This window comes from Lonchura striata, chromosome 3 (genome assembly GCF_046129695.1).
Source record: "Lonchura striata isolate bLonStr1 chromosome 3, bLonStr1.mat, whole genome shotgun sequence".
NCBI lineage: Eukaryota > Metazoa > Chordata > Aves > Passeriformes > Estrildidae > Lonchura > Lonchura striata.
Genome location: NC_134605.1, coordinates 4,690,672 through 4,711,574, shown reverse-complemented (window position 1 = coordinate 4,711,574; position 20,903 = coordinate 4,690,672). Strand labels below are relative to the sequence as shown.

The following is a 20,903-nucleotide window of genomic DNA, read 5'->3' as shown; positions in this document are numbered from 1 at the left end:
ACTTGCTATGAAGTATCTTCATCTTTCAAAGGCTGTACTGTAGCTAATTCTGTAAAACTATTACTTTATTTCAAAGCATGAAATCTGTAATAGAGGACTGATTTGTCATCTTTCAAAAGTAACTAACTATTATTTTATTATTAATAGAGAATTATTTCATTTGTAAGACAGGAAAAATCTCTACCTATTACCTTAATTATGTATAATGTAATTCTTATTCTTACAAAAGTTAATGAAGTTCTATTTCAATAAGTGGGTAGCTCTCTTAGACATTACACTTTCCATAAAATTCTGTATAGCTTTTCTAGAACAGACAAAATCCTTACACATCTATGCTTTTCCTAGGTGAAATAAAAGGTATCTGGATATCTTTCCTTTTTGACAAAAACATTGCATGGGTGTACGAGAAGATTTTCATGCCTTAAAGCGAATAATAGGAAAAAAAATGTGCTGTGCACCTATAAGTCTGTTTTTATTTGGACATAGGAATGTGCTCTGCATCCTGACTGGCAGTGAACAATCCCTTCCTTGTAAACAGACAAGAATTTACAGGCCTGGGCTGAGAGAAATGCACAGGCACACACACTTACAGATGATGTGTGTGAGAGAAATGTAAGAGAATATTCCATCTTAGCCCCACAACTAAACTCTACTGAACAGGACTTTCCCTTCCTGTGTGCTCTCAGCATTGTCTCTAGTCTTCACCCTGCTAAGGGCACAGCAGTATTGGCACACAGGTTTTGGCCTTTAAGGGACTTTTTCTGTGTCAGGCATTTGTGAGATTTTGTGGATGCAAGCAGCAAAGTTCAGCTCCCTAGAGCCCCTGCTCTGAATCACAGGTTTAGGGGATTTTTTTTTTTTTTCAATTTTATTTTAGGGTCTAAGCAGTCCTAAATGTATGCAGTAGTGTTTTAATGGACTAAAATCATTCTGACCTGCCCATAAAGCATCTGCCTTTCGTCTCCCTTGCTGTGTTGGGGACATCACTCAGGTTGCCATTTCCTGGGCAGTGATTTTTTTTTGTGAAGACAGGACAGAGTTGCATTGCTGCACTGGAACTCAGGCAGCAGCAGTCCAACAGCCAGAGTGCAGTGGGAGAAGGTGGGATGCTAAAACATCTCTCCACCACTGGGGCAGTAGTGGCCTGGCCTTGGTTAGGTTTTTTTGCCAGAAGGTGTCTGATGTTACCCTCACCAGCCTTGGTCTCCAGGGAGTCACTCCCACCTTCCCTAAGTGACAGCCTCGGGGGTCCCTCAGTTAAATGGGGGCTAAACTCAGATGTTTTTACTTTCTGGCTCAGGGAGAGACTGACTGTAGGTTTTAGGTCTTTTTTTTTTTTAATTTCTAAGGCAATCTTTTACTAACACCATACATTTAAAAACCCTTTTTCAGGACCTCTGACCTTTATCTCCTTAAGTATTAGCCAAAATCCTTGACCCTTCCAATAAAACCTGAAAAGCAAAACCAAATATTTAACCATTAATCAGCCTGTGATTTTATCAAGGTGCTTCTCTCACAGCAGTTCTGGGTCTTATGCTGGTATCAGGTGTTCCTTCAGTGAACAGATGAGGGTGTTGTGGACTAATTATATCCAAGTGAGTTCTATTCTTACCAGCCTGTAAAAGAAGGCACTATACAAGGTTCAGGATCTTTCTAATTCTTTCTAATTCTAATTCAATCTTTCTAATTCTACTACATTTTCCCCATGTAGCATCAAGCAACTCAATTGCAGTCCTGTTTTCAGGTTTAGATTTGCAATTGCATGAAAAGTCTGTGGGATTGTTGTGACAAGGTGCAGAACTCAGGCCATGGGGGAAAAGATATTTGCAGATCTCTTCATTGCCAGGGATTGCAATGCATTGCATTCACTGAGCAGTCAGAACAAGTGATCCTATGAGGAAGGCAGGGAATTGCAAAGCATAACCAAGCACATTGGTTAGGTGAAAATCCAGCCTGTAATCTGGTGCTTGGATCTGCATCTGAAGTGGCAATCAGGGCAATACACTCCTAGCTCCTCCTCATGCACCTTTTCAATGTTGTGAAAGTAGTAAGGGACTCTTTATTTTCTCACAGATCAAGTAGTTGATGACAAGTTTGTGATGCAGGTGTGAGCTGTCCAGGTTGCCATGCAAAACACAGTTTCCAGCTTGGACAACAGTTGTGAATTTATGTTAATCCAACTCTGGCATTTCTCAGTCTACTCCGTCAAATTACTGCTTTGCAGTTTAGATACAAGTGCCATGAGGACACCTTGAGAATGCACAGCTACCTGGAGGAGCTGTGGTTAATAATGAAGGAACTTCTAGGTCGCAGAAGGCCTTCACCTTTCATAGCAAATATATTCTCTAGCTAAAAATAAGGAAATAAAATGGAAAAAAAAAAAAAAAGAAGAAAGTAGAAAACTAAGTGCAACTAATTAAGGAAGTAAATAAAATAGAAAATTGAAAGCGATACATAAACAGGTAAAATTAGAAAGAGATCTCTTTGGTTGCAAAGCACCAGGAGTTTGTGGTGGCTTAGTACAAGACAGTTAATTTTTAAATTTTTTTCCAACTGTGTAGGTAGCCCTTGAATTTCAGAAGGGAGGGCAGTGTTAACAACTATTACAGAGCAGGATGAAAGGCACATTACCCACTAAAGTTTTGGGCTCCTGGAAGCCTCTGGCCACTATCAGAGACAAGATTGCTGCCCAGATAGGTGGACTGCAGCCCAATCCAGTTGGGTGTGTAATTCCCAATTCCCTGTGACACATCCAGACGCTGCCACGGCAAGGAGACTGGTCTGTCCTGCTCCCTGCACGCCATGTCTGCCCTCTCTGCTTTGAGAAAGCGACATCTGACTGGCCATTTCCGCTCTTGAGCCATTGCCCTTTACTTTCAGAGAGATTGGTATTTATTGAGAGGCAGGGAGGGGAGTCTCAGACTGTTGCTGTGGCTGCAGTGATCAGCACTCCCACGTTCCAAACACAGATATTCGTGTGTAGCCACGGGCTCTGTGCCACCGTGCATGAGAGCGCAAAAGGGGAGAAGCTGAAAATCAGAGTTACAAGCGCAAAGCAAAAAGGAGAATGTGCCAAGAGTAGCAGCAGCCTCTTTATTTTAATTAAACAGGATTCAGCTGCCATCACACAGGAGGTTTCCAGCCCACACAGAGGCACGATGATGACACTCCCAGCATTGCAGTGTAAGGATGAGGGGTGGAGACGTCGTGTCTCCCTGAGCATGCCGTGCTCCCTCCAGAAGCCTCTGTCCCACCTGCACTGCAGGCAGTATGACACGCTGCCTGCCCAGGTCCAGACTTGCTTCAGCCCACTGGCAGTTTGTGTTCTTGGTATTGCTCTGCATTTAACTATGAGAGATCCCAAACAAGGATTATGCAAGTCCACCAACCCACTGATAGGTCCACTGTCCCCTCTTAGGAAACTTTATCCTCCATATCTGGGGAATATGCTGTAAGGAGAAGGTGGAAAGTGAAACGTGGATAGGTTGGGTTGTGCTTTGACTGATTAATCAAGTCAAATTCTTAACACCACTTCCTGAGCTGGTGAGCAGTTGTTGGCCATTGCTGCTGAAGACCCTGGGCTGGTGATAGTCAAACAAGGAAGGACTGTTATTTTCTCTATTACTGGTAATTCAAGATGGACTCGTGCAGCTCATCATCTTAATATCCTAACATCTCTCAATCTCACTATATTTAATGAGTAAATTGATATCTGAAAGTCATCTGGGTTGTGCTGTTGTTTTCCCTGGCATTCAGTATATCCCACTGTCTGAAAAGCTTAAGCACAAGCACATAGAGCACTGTTTTCACCTTGAAGAACAGAAACAGCCTTTGTGGGGAATACTAAAGATTTTTTTCTTTCTGCCTATTTCCCCTTTCCAAATGAGGCAGTTAATAGATCAGTAAAATTCATTTGCACATGAACAAATTATGTGTTGACTATTACAGGTTTCAGAAAGGGTCAAACATATATGTTTTTCCAAATGAGATGTCAGAAAGAAAGTGAGATAGCCCTGATCCTGCAAACAGACATGTTCTTAGCCTGTACTCCAGCAGGACTATATTATGTGTAAAATCAGGCAACCTTGTGTCTTGGAGAGGTTCTGCCCAGTCTGAGGTCTCATGTCTCACAGTAGTTTGGACAGAGGACCTATTCACAGGCATGTGTTTTTCAAAATAGAATTATACACATTTCACTTCATTTCCTCTCTCCTTTTTTTTTTTTTCTTTTCATGTGTATGTGCTAAAACAACTAATTCTTCAAGCCATGCTTTTAGCTCAGAGGCAAAATGACTTTTCTGAAGTCAAGAGCCAATCTGGACTGACATATAGAACACTGAGTTGGAAAACTCTGTGTGATTCAGAAAAGGGGTTCAAAGGTCCCAAAAGGATTTAGAAGACAGTGACATCACTAGAGAATAATTTGGTAGAGAAAAGGGAGTGTCCAAATTTTACTGTGACCTCTCTGTCATCCTGAGGGAACCCCTTAAGAGAATTCTAAATATTATCTACTTTAAGCAAAAGAGAACGTGAGCAGCTGCAGATTCTCAGTTTGGTTATAACTTCCCCATATGAAGCACTAAAGAACTTTCATTTCCTTGATTGCCATCTAGTGGAAAGTGTGCTGTGCATTGCATTATTCCTAGCAGCATTTTCCATCTCAGAGCTCACTGAGGTGTGCAGGCCATTGCACCACGGATAGAAGGGGCAACTGATATTGTCCATGCCTATTGTGTGCTTTGTACGGTACAGCAGGGACTTGCTAAGTCAGGTGCAGAGTGGCAGTTTCCTTACTGAGAACTTTACCTTCCACCAACATCACTGAATGTTCCTAGGAATGGGTGAGGCGTCAGGATGGGGAAGGGTTCATGTCATAACCTGGCCATCTCTCAGGGCACAGGTTACTAACAATGGGCAATTAATGTGCAGATGGCTCCATTCCCCTAGGGCAGAAACCAAACTATGGATCAATATTAAAATTTCTAAGGTGTTTTTTTTTTTTTTTTTTCCCTCAGGAAAATGCATTTTACACATTAACTTTGTGGTATTGTAGAAGGTTGTATCATTGTGTTAAGATGTATTGCTGAAGCAAATGGGGTTATATTGTGGAAAAATGCCATTGATTTTCTCAGCCCACAGTTTGAGTTGATCTGTAGTGTTATTTGGCTATTATGAGACTCTCTTGGATGTTCTTGGAAAACATTTTGAAATGCTAATCCAGATTCCTGAAAAGTACCTGAATAGTTCCTTTTGAAGAGTGTGTGTTCATTGGAGACACCAGAATGCTGGTGCACTGAGAGTCACATTTGGCCTGATCCTGATTTCTGTGGTATTTTTTCCTTGCTTCTTCCATATTTTTCAAAATGTCAGTGGTTTTCCTTCACGATATTTTTGATGACCCACACTCAGCCCTTAAGGAAGCAGCTAAGGATCATAACCTTGTTTCAGGCCTCCTTATATTGAAGTCCCAGCAGTGCCAAGCATTTAGGCACCAGATTAGTCTATCCATGCCAGGTGTTCGTATCCACCTGCCTCTTCCTCTCTCATCAGCAACCTTCCACTTGCTTTCCTTCTTGAGGAGGACAAGGCTTCTCTTGCTGCCATCCTTACATGCTTCGTGCAACCTTGTCAAAACCTTTGCTGAAAAAATGGTTATTGTTTGTGAGCTTGTGGTTGGAAAACAACCAAAACTCACAACCGAAGCCTTGATAAATTACGAGTGTCAGCAGCCTCTACACAGAACTGATGGCAGTGAGCCTCAGAACTGAAGCAAAGTGATTCCCTTTTGCCTTTAAATACAGATGAATGCTGAGTATTTCTTGAAGTTGTCCAGATCAGGTGCATAACTGGAACCTTTTTATAACTCTTCTTGTCACTAAATTGCATTCACACCACAGACCAATGTTGGGTCTTGCCTACTAATAAAAGAAGTTTATCTTTAGGACACTCTTTTTTTTTAATGTTGTCTTTTAATGTCATCTTTTTCTGAATAGGAAAAATAGCACCCAAGATAAAATTGAAAGTTCTTGACAAAAAACTGTTAATGTTTTTCCTTCCTCCTTTTTCTTATTTTTAAATAAAGATATGCAGAGCCTCGAGAAGTTGCTGAGAGATGCAATAATATATGGGCAGCCTCGCACTCACAGAGCATGGAGAAAAATTATCATCCTCGTGGAGGGCATTTACAGGTATGTTTGTGCTGTAGAAAGATGAGTATTCTATTATTTCTGAGGACAAAATTATTAATTGAATGAGGTAAACTCTGACTCTGGGTATCTGAGGGAAATCTTAATGAGAGTGGAAATTTCTGTGATCCCATGAATATGTTGATTTCCTTATGACAGCCTGAACCTTGTATCCTGTAGCTCCAATTAGATCCTGTACATTGTTCATTGAATGTTGATTTAGCACATCACAGTTAAGTGGGAGATATACTGACAGCAAGACAGGTAAAGTGATGTATGTTGTGATAGATGTGATAAAGTTTGTGGAACTATAGTTGGTGATGAGTTCTGCTGAGTAAGCCAAGCTTTCTAGAGTTGTTTGTTACACGTGGGCAGATCAAAAGACAAATACATAGAATTAAGTTCTGCATGCCCAGTTCTTGAAATCTTAAGCTAAACTTAGGTTATGTGATATCAGCACCTTTTTTGTAACTAGTGCTGGATCTAATAAACTCACAATTTAACAGGAAAATTGAAAGACTGGCTTCCAAAAAATTATAGAGTGATATTTAACACAGTCCTAGTCTCTGGAGGAATTCAAATGAGAGAAACACCTTTGAGAATCCATCTGATAGCAGCTTCAATAATACAGTGTAATTGTAGAGCACCTAAGTCAGATAGCTACACGGTGTAGTGCACCCTTACACTTACACCCACTGTGCACACCCACTGTATTACACTTCACTGTGGTGCAGCTTACAGCCAGCCAGAAAGGCAAACAGTCACTGGAGTTGAGCAGCAAAGCAGTGGCACCAGCCAGGCTCATCATCCTGGGCTTCATCCTGACAACTGCTCCAGGCTGGAGAAGGATGCAGGGAAGGCATCCAGGGAGCTCATGGAGGAGGAGCCACTCAGGAAGGGCTGGAGAAGCAGGGGTGTGAACAGAAAGAGCGTTTGCAGAGATGTAGGCAAAGCCACTGCAGTGATGACAGGAGATGGGGGAGCAGGACAAGGGTGGTTTGGTGCCCCATAGAGAAGGAAACCAGAACCACTCATTCACTGGACATGACAGGGTTTATAAAAGTGACATTAAAACTTTATATGTGGGGATTGTATCGTGTTGCTGAAATACAGCCAGTCTTGATGGGCAGTCACTTATGCCATTTTACTGCAAAATGCTGGCATAGCTTAGCCAGTTAGCTTTTTTTTTTGTAAGAAATCTTCTAGGAGCTCATGTCATCACAACTTCATAGTTGTCAGTGCTTTCTTTTTGCCTAACATTTTCCATCTGCAAAATCGGTCCTTATCTAAACACCTGTCACTCAGAGGTGAAACAGGATCAGCAGATCAGCTGATCCAAAGCAGGCTGAACATGTCCCTTCAACCAGAATAAACACAGCAAAACTACAAATAAACATTGCTTGGCGCTACTAAAAGAAAGCTTGGATTTAAAGACTTTGATCATGCAGAAATTAAGTGGACCACCAACATTTTACTGACAAATGTTCCCAGGGGTCACATGGCTGGCAGAAAAGGCTCCAGCTGCTGAGCTTTGTTCACTTTTAAATCCTTTGCCCTGAATATTGACCACTAGGGAACGAGAAGACTGGTAACACAAAAGTGTAGGTCAGTCCAAGAAGTGGAACAAACCCATTGTCAGCTATTTAACTGTACTAAGTTATAACTATATTTCCAGATTTATGTTCAGTGTAGAGTTTTCTTTTCCTGTAGTTTTACAGTTGATTCTCAAATGAAATTTAATTTGCCAGAATTCACAAACCTTCTGTTGGAATGCAAAATAAAAGCACCTTAAGCCTCAGAGTACCTACTTAGAGGAACCATAAAGTTCCTTCTGCTATGTAAAGGTTAAATAATGTTAAGACCACTCATGCCCGAGTGTCTTCACTTCTGAAAGGTGTACGGTTCTGAAAAGCAAAGCTCAAGACTCCAATAGTCTCTAGTTGGAAACTATCCCTAGCAATAGATAGACTGGTTATTTAGTTGTTTTCACAGTCTAAGCGGATTAGAAATTGGAGAGTGTGGTTTAGTTGTAAAGAAAATTTGCTGTGTCTTGAGGGCAGATGCCACCATGTGCCATCTTGCTGTGTCCCTGCTGCTGCACTGTCAGGAACAGGCTTACAGCCTGGGCAGTCTGAGCCAGTTGGTAGCAAAGAATATTTCATATGCCAAAAAAAAAAAAAAAAAAAAAAAAAAAAAAAAAAAAAAAAAAAAATTGAGACATACAGAGTAGAAATACTCTTACTCTTTCTGTATGTATGTTCTTTCCTTTCTTGGCCCAGGTTTTTGAAAGACTAAATTTTTCCAGCCCCATATTGGCTAATGATATTTTTCTTGAAGGTTTGCCAAATGTCAAATTAACATTCATCAGGAGGGTTTAAGAGGAGTTAGAGTGCAGTTAATGTATTCTTCTTACAATACTTAATACCGCTTTTTATTATTTTCCTTAAGTTATACTTCAGGGACAACAAATATTGAATTTAAATAACTTGGTCAGAGCCATTCTCCAAGTTAAAATATCTTGATTTGCAAGTTTGCCCTGGTAAATTTTTGCAGAAATGCTTTTTCCAGAGATGTAAAAGAAAACACTAAGCTTTCCTTCTTTAAAAAAATACTGTTACATGGGACACTATAGTCTTAGTATGGTGAGGTTTATGGTATGGAAAGAAATTTGACTTCTGTTTCCATTTAGAAGTATCTTAAAATGTTTACACTTACCAGCTGGCAAAATTTGAAAAGGTTCATTGTTAGCCAACATGAGCATTTCTGGAAATCAGACTTGTGTTTGGAACCATAAACCACAGATTTTGCTTGGTTACAACTGAATGCAAAATTGGCCCCTCGACTTGAGAAGCACTCAAGCTACATGTCAAATAAATAGCATTAAGTATATTTGTGTTTGCTTTTTAATGTCTCTATTATCTTAAAAAGAAAAAAAAATCATCAAAATAAATATAACTCCTAGTGAAAGCTGGTTTTTAACTTGGACCAACCTAGAAGCAAATATATTCCATTTGTGTTCCAAACTGAGGGAGACCATCTAGCCATCAATCTTGACTCCAAAAAGCATGAACAAGTTTTGGCAGTAACCAGGGTACAAGTTAAACTGGCTTACTAAATATTATTTTTATTATTCGAATTCCAGCTAATGTTTTCCTTGGCTTCTACCATTTCCAGTTTAGGATTAATCAGTTACTATGTTCTTACATGGGTTGTGGTAGGCTTCTGCTCTCTTCCATGCATGTTTACTTAGGAGTCAGATAGGCCAAGGCTCAGGGCAGAAGTTATGGAGCACCAGAAATTGATCGAAACAGATTGGTTTTCATTTGTTTTTTCCTTACTTTTAATTTAATTTGTGTATTTTCCCTTCCAGCTAAGAAAATGGCTCTGATCAGTGAGATATTGTCCAATGCCTTTTCATGTGCATTAGAAGTTCCTTGGGATTCAATGCCAATAGTGTAGGAAATTTAGCAGGGTTATTTTTTATTTCCTGGGATTAGGTGACTGGACTTCCAGAAAAAAAAAATGAGGTAACATTTAATGTCTTTGGCCAAGGACCAGCATTAAAGGCTAAAATTTCTATAATTTCAGTGTTGAAACAGAGTTGTATTTGAGGGCAGAGTTGAAAGATTTCCTTAAAATTATTACCCTAAACTACAAAACAGAGATTGTTGTATGAATGTACAAAGTTTATGTAAGAAAACGGTGCCTAAAGTAACTGTTAAAGTGGAATGTATATGTCTTGTGAGTAGCAGGCCAGGAAAGGAGGGATTTTTCCCAATTACAAACTAGCCTGAAAGAGGAACAGATAAACTGTTCAAATGTTGAAAAGATAGTGGTACTCTAGGGCATGTTTAGAGATGAAGTAGATAAGAAGTGGAATATAAAAAAAGATGTGGTACCATAATAGAATGTAGAAACCCCTTTTCCCAAGAAATTTCCAGATAAACTGGGCAAAAAACCCACCAATATCGTGTCAAGGGTGAGCCTGTATTCCAAGTGAAGTGACCATTGCAAGCACACACCTGTCTCTCAAAGCACCTGGATCCACACTTCAACAGCTGCATCAGGGAGAACATCAGTGCCTTGGTGGAGATTGAATCAAGTTTCAAACTGGAGTGTTCTAAAAATTTAGGATTATCTCCTGACATCTGGAAGTACGTTCAGAATGAGTGTGTACTGGCCCAGGTTTTTGTGCCTGTCCACCACACAAGGGAGATGAGGGTCAGCTGCAATCTAGAAGCTTTCCATCCCTGCCACCAAGCTAGGAATTTGTGCTGCCAGACAGGACGTCATTCCACTTAATGAGCATACCTGGCCTGGGCAGAGCCAGCTTTAGTTCATCTGCATCTGGGGGGTTTTTATATGCCCTGTGGGCTTCAGCAGATCTGGAGACAGATCAGCACACTTTGTACACAAAGCTAAGAGGCCCAGAGTGAGACAGAACCAGTACAGTTCACTTCTGCTTCTTTAATTCAAGCTCACTTGACATAAACATTTAATTCAGTAAACTTTCCATTTGGGCTACTCAAGGCGTTATGTGAAGTGAGCTTTTATCTTGAAGCAATTCTAGAGAGAGTGATATGCATATCACTAACCATCTCCCAGGGTCAAAAGAGAGACCAAGACCAGAGCTGGCAGCAAAACAGTTCTCATCTCTGTCATCAGGATGGCTGAGACCTGCTGGAATGGCAGCACAGAATGCAAACAGGAGCCCAGCAGCACTTTATCTGCTCCATGGATGCTTCAAGGCCACATCAGGACCTCTGTCAACTTTTGCATTTATGTCAGCCAGCATCTTTCAAGAGCAGTAGATCAAAACTGAAACTGAATACAAGTGCCTTGGTTTGCTAAGCAGCTTAGAGTTCCGAGAGAAATCTACCCATATGAGAAAGGTTTTCATTAAATCTTCTAAATGGTTAAACCTTGCATCAGCCATGTACCAGCTTCATGTATTCTGGGATTCAGCACAACTTTCCTTCCATTACACAAATACCCAGCATTTTTAATTTACCGGGTTTTACTCTTTTTGAAGTTAAATGCTGTCTCTCCTGCCCAAATCTCCATTAGCCACTAAGCCTAATGATGACCATATAAATGTGGAAAAATTATTATTTTCCTTCTCTGCCCGGCTGTTGTGCCCAAGCATTGCAGGAAGGTGGAGGGTGGGATTGCAGTTTCAGAGATGCTCCTGGGCTCTCAACCAGACACAGCTGAAAGCTGCCAAGCCCAGCACATACGATGGTGCACGTCCAAGCACATCCAGTGGCTCAGTGTCATTTTAGCTGACTAATGCTTTGACTCTGGGCTATGTGAGGACTGTGGGCCCTGCCCTTGTATTCACTAGGAAAATAGCTGGGGTGGTTTAAGTTGCTTCTCCCCCAGCTGCAAAGTGCTGTTTGGGAAAAGTGAGAAAGCCATGTCCTCAGGAGCTTGCAGTACAAGCCCACCCTTCTTTGCTGCAAGGGGCCGTGGTGCCAACACACAGTCCTACAGCTGCCTCTTTTATGGCTGGGCAGACAGAAGGACATGATTTGCCAGCAGTCACCAACAGCCAAAAATATGCCTCCAGGCACACACAGCCAGACTCTCTCCTAGTGTGAACAGCACAGGCAACCCTTGTCCATGGCTACTCCCTCATGCTGTTACACTAATGGAGACTTGTCTTTGCGCAGATCTCCTTCAAAACTGGAGACCAGTTTCCAAGTTTACTCAGGAGACCAAAAGATGAAGAAGGACTAAAATTGTAAGAAATTTCCCCAGTGCTAAAAACACATTGTGCTCATTTTGTGGTGTCAAACTTCCAGCTGCACAGTACAAGTAAAGTGGCAACAAAGCAGCCTGTGAAAGCCATTGGTCACGGGTCCAAAAATTTCCAAGATGCTTTTGATTGCACTTCTCTTTTGTACTTGCTATTTGGGACCAAAGTCTGTGTTTCTGGTCATCTGAAACTTGTTGCATTTGCAAGTGGATATACCTTAGCTGTGGGCCTTAGCTGCAGAGCCCTGGTTTCCCTGGCCCATGGCACACTGATTTTGTGTTTGATAAGAAGTTTTTAGCTTTTAAAGACCTGCTTACTGGAGCTAGTGGAAGAGAACACAATCAGCTCATTATGAAATGTATACTGAGTGCATCTGAGCGTATGAAAGCATACCTGTAGTCATCTCACAAAGGTTTTCAAGACACAAGTCTTCACAGCAATACTCTGCATATGTCATCTTTATGGTGTCAGAGAGCATTTCTTATTTATCTCCCTGCGCTTTCATTTTGCTGGACACATCCTCTGTGCCTTCCCATTTACTGACATGACCACCAACAGTGCAAAAGAGCATCTCTTCTCATTTCTATGAATCTCAGTACATCATTAATCCAGAATCATGGAATGGTCTGGGTTGGAAGGGACCTGAAAGCTCATCTTGTTCCAACCCCACTGCCATGGACAGGGACATCTTCCACTAAACCAGGTTGCTCAGAGCTGCAGCCAACCTGGCCTAGAACACTGCCAGGTATGGGGCACCCACAGCTTCTCTGGACAACCTGTGCCAGTTCTGAATATTTAGTTTTATCTGCATGGCTGTATGAAAGTAAAAAAAAAAAAAAGTATTGAAGTATTGTAAACTTTTTTTTTTTTTTTTTTTTTTTTTTTTTTTTTTTTTTTTTACTTTTGATTACTGTGTAGCAGGCTACATTTCCTAAAAAGTTCATATCAAAGCAAAAATTGGCAAGGCTGGATTTCAGCTGCCTGTTTTAAGCCCTGATTCTGTGATGACTGGGAATGCTTAGAGTTTATGGCACCAGCTGTGGGTTTCACATGGCCCATCTCCAGTGTATGTTGGACCCAACTCCAATGCACCAGATGAATTTGCTCTAGAGCTGTTATGCCCAAATTTTGCCACAGTAGCTGACGATTAAGTAAGCAAGTCCCAGACTGAATTATAGCTGTTCTTTATAATATTTGTTTTGTAGAAATGAAATGTAGTGTGCTTTTTAGGGTAAGCATCTCTGCCTTGCTTTACACCTTTCCTTCTCTCCTCTGACATGTTGACAGTTTACAAACATTCAAAGACTTTTTGACTTGTTTTCAATGTTTGAATTCTAAAACTGTTTAACTGTTTTGTACTCACCTGCAAGTGGGAATGGGTTGAGAGGGTTTTTTTGACTTGTAAGTAAAAATCAAGATTTCAGGAGAACTTTGGTGGACTAAGGCAATTAATGACTGTATTTTCTGCCAGTATGGGGAAGTAAAAGGTACAGGGTTTGTCGTTCACCCCCGATTCTCTCCATGTGCAGCATGGAAGGGTCCATCGTGCGTCTGCCAGAGATCGTCTCCTTGAAGAACAAATACAAAGCATACCTCTACTTGGACGAGGCTCACAGCATTGGTGCAGTGGGAGCAACGGGCCGAGGAGTTGTGGAATACTTCGGAATGAGTCCCAATGACGTGGACGTATTAATGGGAACGTTCACAAAGAGCTTTGGTGCAGCTGGAGGATACATAGCTGGCAAAAAGGTAAGAGGAAATCATAAACAATTTCACATCAAGGATGTGGGAACTGCTTTTGTATGATGTATGATATATTTCAGTATCTTTTTGAACAGACTGCTTAACACCAGCACTGTTCTAAAGTTAGCATCATTTTTGCTTGGATCCTAAATGCACATCAAGCAGTCAGACTTTCTTATTTTTGTCTCATGTTCATATTATGTAATTTGCTTGAGTTGGATTATTCTGTGCCACTCTGATGATTGTTGTTTGTCTTGGAAATGTTTGGACATGTTGTGGTTGGCTAATATACTTCACTACACTCATTTGCATGTGGATTGCTCATTACTTTGTTTCACATTTGTAAACAGTATTTGAAGCAATATTAAGAGATTAAAACGACAGTTTCATCCACTGATAATAAAATTCCTGAAGAGTTGTGAATTGACATAGTTGCATTTTTTAGGAGAATGGAGAAAGGTTACTGGGGGCCTTTTGCAATGGTAAATTCTGTGTCCTCACTTGCTCCGCATACATTAACAATCTCTTGTCAACAACAGATGTCAACAAAAAGTAGAGCTAGGCTTGCTTTAACTGGGGGTGTAGAAAAGAAAGCATAATCAGCACCATTGTGAAATGTTATTGGTTTTGTTGCTAGACAGAGAGATCAAATGGTTGCTGATTATTTTCTCTTCATACCCAGCTGAATGCAGTTTTTAAGCAGTCTGCTGAATGAGTGGGAAGCCTGTTTATTCAGCCCATATGGTTGTTCTCAGGATAACATTAATAAGGGTAGCCCTACAGTAGAATAAAAGAGCTATAAGAAAGTATAAACTGTGTATTTATTACTGTCTTCTTTGGGTTTGCCTCTGGAGATCTTAAAACCAAGTGTCATAATATATCAAGAATCAATTTTCTTTGTTTCCTTGGCTTCTTGAATTTGTAACTGTACATTTATTTCTTACCAAAAATAACGTGTGTAATGTAACTAGAAAGTATAGAAGGATTAGACGTGTTAAAAGTAGTAATTTATCCTCTAATCTTTGGTAGTTTTATTTTTAGTGAAAACAGGTCACTCTCTTCACACCTGTGTGTATCACTAAGCGTTGCCTCAGGCTTCTCAGCCTTGGAAAGCTGGTCACTCATTCTCCCACTTACATTCCTTTCTGTAGCAAAAAACTCACAGTGATGCTGTTTATTCTGCATCAGCTGGAGCCCAGAAGCTTTCTTAGCTTTTAGCCAAACCCTTAGGAATACAATTGCAATATGGCCATGCACAACCTGTGTAAGGTTAGATAAATCTTTATCCTCAGCAATGGAGTTACTGCATAGAATCATACAGTATTTTGGTAGTAATGTGTGTTACTCTCACTTTATTTTCTTTTCTGATTATATTTTTTTTATCAAAGTCAATTTTCAAGCAGGCTTCATCCCTTTCTCACTAACATGCACTCAACTTTTGGTGTGGTAACTGTAACTCTGATATCTTGCACTAGGAGATATAAGTTGGTACAACAATGATGATCTTAGTAAGATCTGAATTCCTACTGCATGCCTGAATTCAGGAGAGTTACTGGTGTTTTAGACATACCTACAGCATATAAATGGTTTTCTAAGAGGACAGATTGTGTTCTTAGGAAATGTTAAAATTAATTATACCAACTCTGACATCACTGCACCTGCCACACTGATTGAAAGTTTTGATTGAAAATTTATGTGCTTGTAGACAAAGATCACAGTGAGGTTGCTTTTCCTGGGCTAGGTCACATTGCAGAGTACCTATACTGATGTCACATAGCCTTTGTTCCATTACCAGAGGCGAACTGAGCAGCATTATTTTAAGTGAGGCTGTTCATTGGTCTTGAAATTATTTTGGCTCCTTTATAATAAGTCTGAGCACAGAAGTAAACATTATTCTATTCCAGACTTTTGTTTCAGCTGTAATTGTCCCACTTATATAGTAAAGCATTTGGACCTGCCTGATGTTTCTTCAGGCCATGTATTAACAGTGGCAGCCAAGAATGCAATCCAGTAGCTGGTGAAACAGCCTCTTCCTTTTGCACATTCCCACTCCTGCAGTAGTTAAGAGGAAGATCTGCTGTTTGGCCAGCTCAAAGCTCATTCATGCTTTGTTTTGCTTGTGTAAGGACCTTGTGGACTTTTTACGAACTCATTCTCATAGTGCTGTGTACGCCACATCTATGTGTCCCCCCGTAGCAGAGCAAATCATCAGGGCAATGAGATGTCTCATGGGACTGGACGGGACAAGACAAGGTAAGCCTCTTTCCTTCCTTCACTTCCTTCAGCTGCTGCCAGAGTGTCTCTCTGGGTACATGCACAAGCAAAACATCATCCAGCAGCAAAGAAGTATTGCAATAGCAGTGCAAAAGAAATCCTTCTTATTGTAAAATTAATATCCGCATCATCATACTTGTAAGTGCTGTCAGTCCTGAGGATTTTTTCCATACTTACCGACGTGCAGCAGGGATGGAAATATTTTGGAGTTCTGGCTGTATAGTTGCCAGCCCATCCTGCTTTGCAGCAACAAATTGAAATATATAGATTTCCCTTGAGTATATTGTCTAACTCTGTAGTGGGTTTCATAAGGATATAACTTCATTTATGGGCTAGGTGCTGTCAGTTTAGCTTCTTTGTAAGTGTAAACCTTCAAACTGGCAAGCAACTCAAGCATGGTGCAACATTTCAGAACAGGTATTGTATGTTAAATAATAGTGTGAGAAGATGATTATAATAATTCCTACCTCACTCAGGCATCAATTATGGTTTCCTGAACCTAGTTTTGTACTACATTTTGTCCCAAAAGAATTGACTACTTGATGTCCTTATGAAAAATTAGGTGTATTTCTATTCATCTCTTGAAGTTGCAGCTACTGTCCAATCCACTCTGTGACATGCTTTATCATACTCTGTGTGATGTTTTATCCTCTGTGTAATATGTTTTCTATACAACAAGTAACAAAACAACTGTGACATACCTATCTGTTATTGTTTCAAAGCAATGCTGATATGTGTTCGATAGTCTAGGACTTAAATCCCAATATGGAGAAAAAATTATTGAATTGGTGTAGTTTTCTTTCAGAAATGCCAGAGAGTCATGATATTCTTTAACGTGCAGGTGAAGATACAGATTCTGCTCTGTATTGCAATCTCTTTTATACTGGTCCAGCAGTGCTATTTTCTCTTACTTTGTCTGAGACTAACAGAATTGATTCTGTATTAGTCCTCCCTGATAGATATGACTGGGATAAGGTGGGAATGGAAGAGATAAAGGGTGAATGAGAGCAGGTAAGTGCACTGTTCTGTTGCAGTGCCCTGTATGATTGTTTCAAGCCATGATAGATACAAAGCTATTAAGACATTCATCACGGTGCTTTGATGAAGCCAGAATTTACAAGACCTAGAGTACAGAAGGAGGGATGGCAAATCCAGTCCCTACGCCAAATTCTGCTGAGCACAAGGACAAAAGGCAGCAAAAACTCCAGCACGACGCGCCGACAACGAGAAAGCGACACTTGTGTCGTTTTGGCAGAGAAGCCAGAGCACCAAAACTGCTTCCAGCTTGAAATTTGGAAGGTCCTGGCTGCATGTGCTGATGCCTACTTATGTTAGGGATAAGAGACCCTCTCTGACATCTTTCTCCTAGGCTCCTGCCCTGGTGCTCGCCGTGAGAGGGCGGTCTGACTCTGAGCCTGCCCGCGGCTCACTGACTCAGATGCTGCGTGTGAAACAGCAAACATGCAGAGCATTTCCAGGCCTTCAAAACCGCTTAAAAAATGCTCCTCAGCTAGCGTGACTCTGCATGCAGTTCAGTGCAGGATAAAAGGAAAACTGGGCTCAAGATGGAGTCTTTTAGGATGTGCGTGTCTGTCTTGGGTCTGAGTTTGAAGCACTTTCTCTTCAACAAGCAGTGTCATTTAATGAGGCAGTGTTTGGATTTCTGTACAAAATAAGAGGTTATTAAGTCTTCTGCAAATCCGTCATGAAGTAAATTAGTGCTCTGTCAATTTTTAAAAAAAAATTGTCTTGCAATATGAAATGTAAATGAGTAGAAAAACAAATTAATAAATCATATATCACAACTTAGACCATTGCACAAAGGCTAGCAAGTTGGCTGTGATGTGTAAAAATGTTTCTTGTTCTTCTGAGCCAGACTCATTATTTTAGGCTTTGGGTTTTCTTTCATGTGGGCCTCCCTTCCTTAGGCAGTCTTGTGGACTACAAAAAAACCCCACGAACCAAAATACGGGAAGAAAATAAAAATGTTATGCTGGACCACACTACATACAATGCATTGCTTTGGCTTTGGAGAGGGGAAAGTGGTGGCTTAGAAAGGAGCAAGGAACAGAAGAAAGCACTGTCTCTCCTTAGATACTTGTCATTCCAAGGACAATGACCTTGGCAGAGTTCTTTTGGTCCACTGTTATGGAAGGTGGCAAATCCTGTATGTGAATCATTCTTGTGAGAGCATGAGCTGTGGAGCAGAGAAGCTTCAAGTAAACTGAAGTTTCTGCAGGGCAGTGTCGACCATGGAAGCCTCTCAGATCCATAGAAGGAGTTTATTTTGCAATTTATTTAAAATAGCATTCTCTTCCCACCAGAAAATTTGGGGAATTCTTTATAAGGAGATGTCCACCAAGGGCTTATCTTCCAGAGGTCATTTCTCTAGGAGAGTGAGCCTGGCAAAAATCACTGGGAATGTTTTAGAAAAGAAAAATTAGAGTTTGCTAAAACGTTCCAAGTGAATTAGAGGGTGCTTATTGGAAAGAGGATGAAATAAGGGGACAAAAAATGTGTTAACCCAGCATGTTCTTAAATCTCAAATTTGTGACTCCTTGGCATGTTAATAGACAACTAAGAGAAGGAAGACTGACTTGGTCATTTAAGTTGCCACACAGAAAAATCCATTGTTTTTTTAGTCTTCTTTATTTTCCCAGATATAAGACTATTAAAATCCCTTGAATTTCTTGTTGTCATCATACAGGGAACATCTAACTAATTTGTTAAGAAAAGAGTCTAATTTGATTTCAAAAAGAGTAGCACAGATGCAATTATATAGTAGGTAATGCAGAGCCCAGAAGTGCAGATACTGCTTGTGTATCCTGATGTGTATCCAATTGATTCCACATTTTCTTCTTTTATTTTCAATTAGCAAGAATATGGTTGTTTGGAAAAGGAATCAAGATAGGCATTTCCAGGATAGGATCAGTTTAGGGGATGCATGACTGCAGGATGTGAATAGATGTTTATGGGCCCAGGGAGTACTGCTTCATCACAAGGAAGGAACAAGTTAGCACCTTCAGAGTAATTCTGTGAAACCTAAACTCTTCAGCTGGAAATTCCCCACAGCCAGTGTCTGTTCCATGCTGAAAAGCATAAACATGTGGGTATATCCCACATCAATATTTGTGATAGTTGTGAGGCATCAATGTCATGAAAATGTCACTGGGAGGATATTACAGAACCCACAGCCAGCTATTACAGTTTCATTTATTATGCCATGTTTTCTGTGGTGACTCGAGAAAATGAAGGGTGAGAAATGCTAAATTAGGAGAAGGTAATAGCTCCCTCAAAACTGATACACTGCATTGTTCCTGCCCAGGAAAGAGGAAAAGCTTGAGGTCATTACTATTATTTTTTGAGCAACTATATCCAAAGAATCAGAAACTGACTACAAAATATGCAAATGTGACATAAAATTTTAATGGAGTAAAAGTCCTGTTTTTCTCAGTGCCATGTTTTACAGAACTCTGAAAATTGATGTCTTGTAGAACAAAACACATTTGTTCTTAGCACCATAACATCATAGACACTTTCATAGTTCCTATAATAGAGTTGTTCAAAAGTGTATGAACTTCTGGCAGCTGTATTTCCTCTTGTAAGGCAGCAAGTTCCACAGTTCAGCTCATGTAGTCTATTTTTAAAAAAATCATTTTATCCCTCTTAAGCCTTTGTGGCTTTTTCATCTCAAATGTGTCTCTGCTCATTTATTAGGAAATATGGGAAGCAGAAGTTCCCATGGCATTTACTCTTTATAATTCATAATGTAGACATTCTTTATGTGTTTTCCTCGTGGCTTTCTCCTTACACCACTGGAGATACCTCAGGAAACTCAGCAGCTGCCTTAGTGGTTTTATCCCATGATGACACTGGAGTTGACTCAGAGTGTTTGGACCCCACACAAATTTGCAAGTACACTTTACTTGCATGCCACACAGCCCCTCCAGCTGTGACCTCAGACCTTTTCTTCCTCCTCTCTTTCTGCATGAGAATAATGAAAGCATATTTTTACACTTATATTTGATAGGTATAAAATAGAACTACTAGGCAGATGGAGTCAAAACGGCTGGTTTTGGAAGACCAAAGCATTTTTTTGACTAATAATAGATTATACTGGTGTAAAAAGCAAATTACATCATTTGTAAAGGAAACACTTTTTTTCTGTCTAATGCATGGCAAACAATAATTCACTAACAGAAGTAGGCATTTTTTTATGTTTTTATGGGATGCTGAAACATTTAAAACTTGTCCTCTGGAATCTATTAGTAAAAGACATTTTGTTAAAAGATAATTCCTGAAGTTGTTTAGATTGCGTTTCTTTAAAATGTTCATTTACTTTGCCATTTGTGCTGATTGGTTTATCTTTTTGAAACTACTTATTTTCATTTGTGTTTTTAGCAAACTCTTGTGTTCTTGCATTTGAGTTCATTCAGACTGTGAGAAATGACAGAATGCTGCTTTCTGGCATTAAAGAAATTGTTTTTGAAAGGTTCCTTTTAAAGGTATTTCCATCAGTCTCAGATTTTTTGTATAACTGTAGGACCAGCTCCTTAAAATCAGTTTCCATCTTCCTCTGCTGTCTTCAACAGTCTTTTGAAAACATTAGTTTTGCTCTGTCAGGATCCTCTGTAAATTCACAAACCTTAGTTCTGCATCACTGTGACCTGACATTAACCAGCAGAGGTGCAAGGAAGTGCAGCCTTGTCTTCAGTTTCTCCTCCCCCTGCCTATCCCCTTTCTCATGCTCCTTCTCCCCATGCCAGCAGGTGTGTTCATGCAGCCATGCAATGAACTGAATCAGAGCACTGATGTATCTGAAAAATAATCAACCCTCCCACAAAATGGTTAGCCTGCACCCAAACTGGTTCCCAGAGCCAATCTGCCATATGGCTCCATGAGTCCTGAGCAACTGGAGCCGAGAGGAACAATCCATTTTGCAG

General features: G+C 40.3%; 1 protein-coding gene across 1 annotated transcript in view; it reads left to right on the top strand.

The window, feature by feature from the left end:
- The window catches only part of SPTLC3 (serine palmitoyltransferase long chain base subunit 3), a 150,866-nt gene that overhangs the window by 119,554 nt on the left and 10,409 nt on the right, over positions 1 to 20,903 (top strand). The window contains exons 8-10 of the mRNA XM_021527824.3: positions 6,083 to 6,188; positions 13,473 to 13,692; positions 15,813 to 15,939. Coding sequence (XP_021383499.2) covers positions 6,083 to 6,188; positions 13,473 to 13,692; positions 15,813 to 15,939 — 453 coding nt within the window. The remainder of the gene's footprint in view (positions 1 to 6,082; positions 6,189 to 13,472; positions 13,693 to 15,812; positions 15,940 to 20,903) is intronic.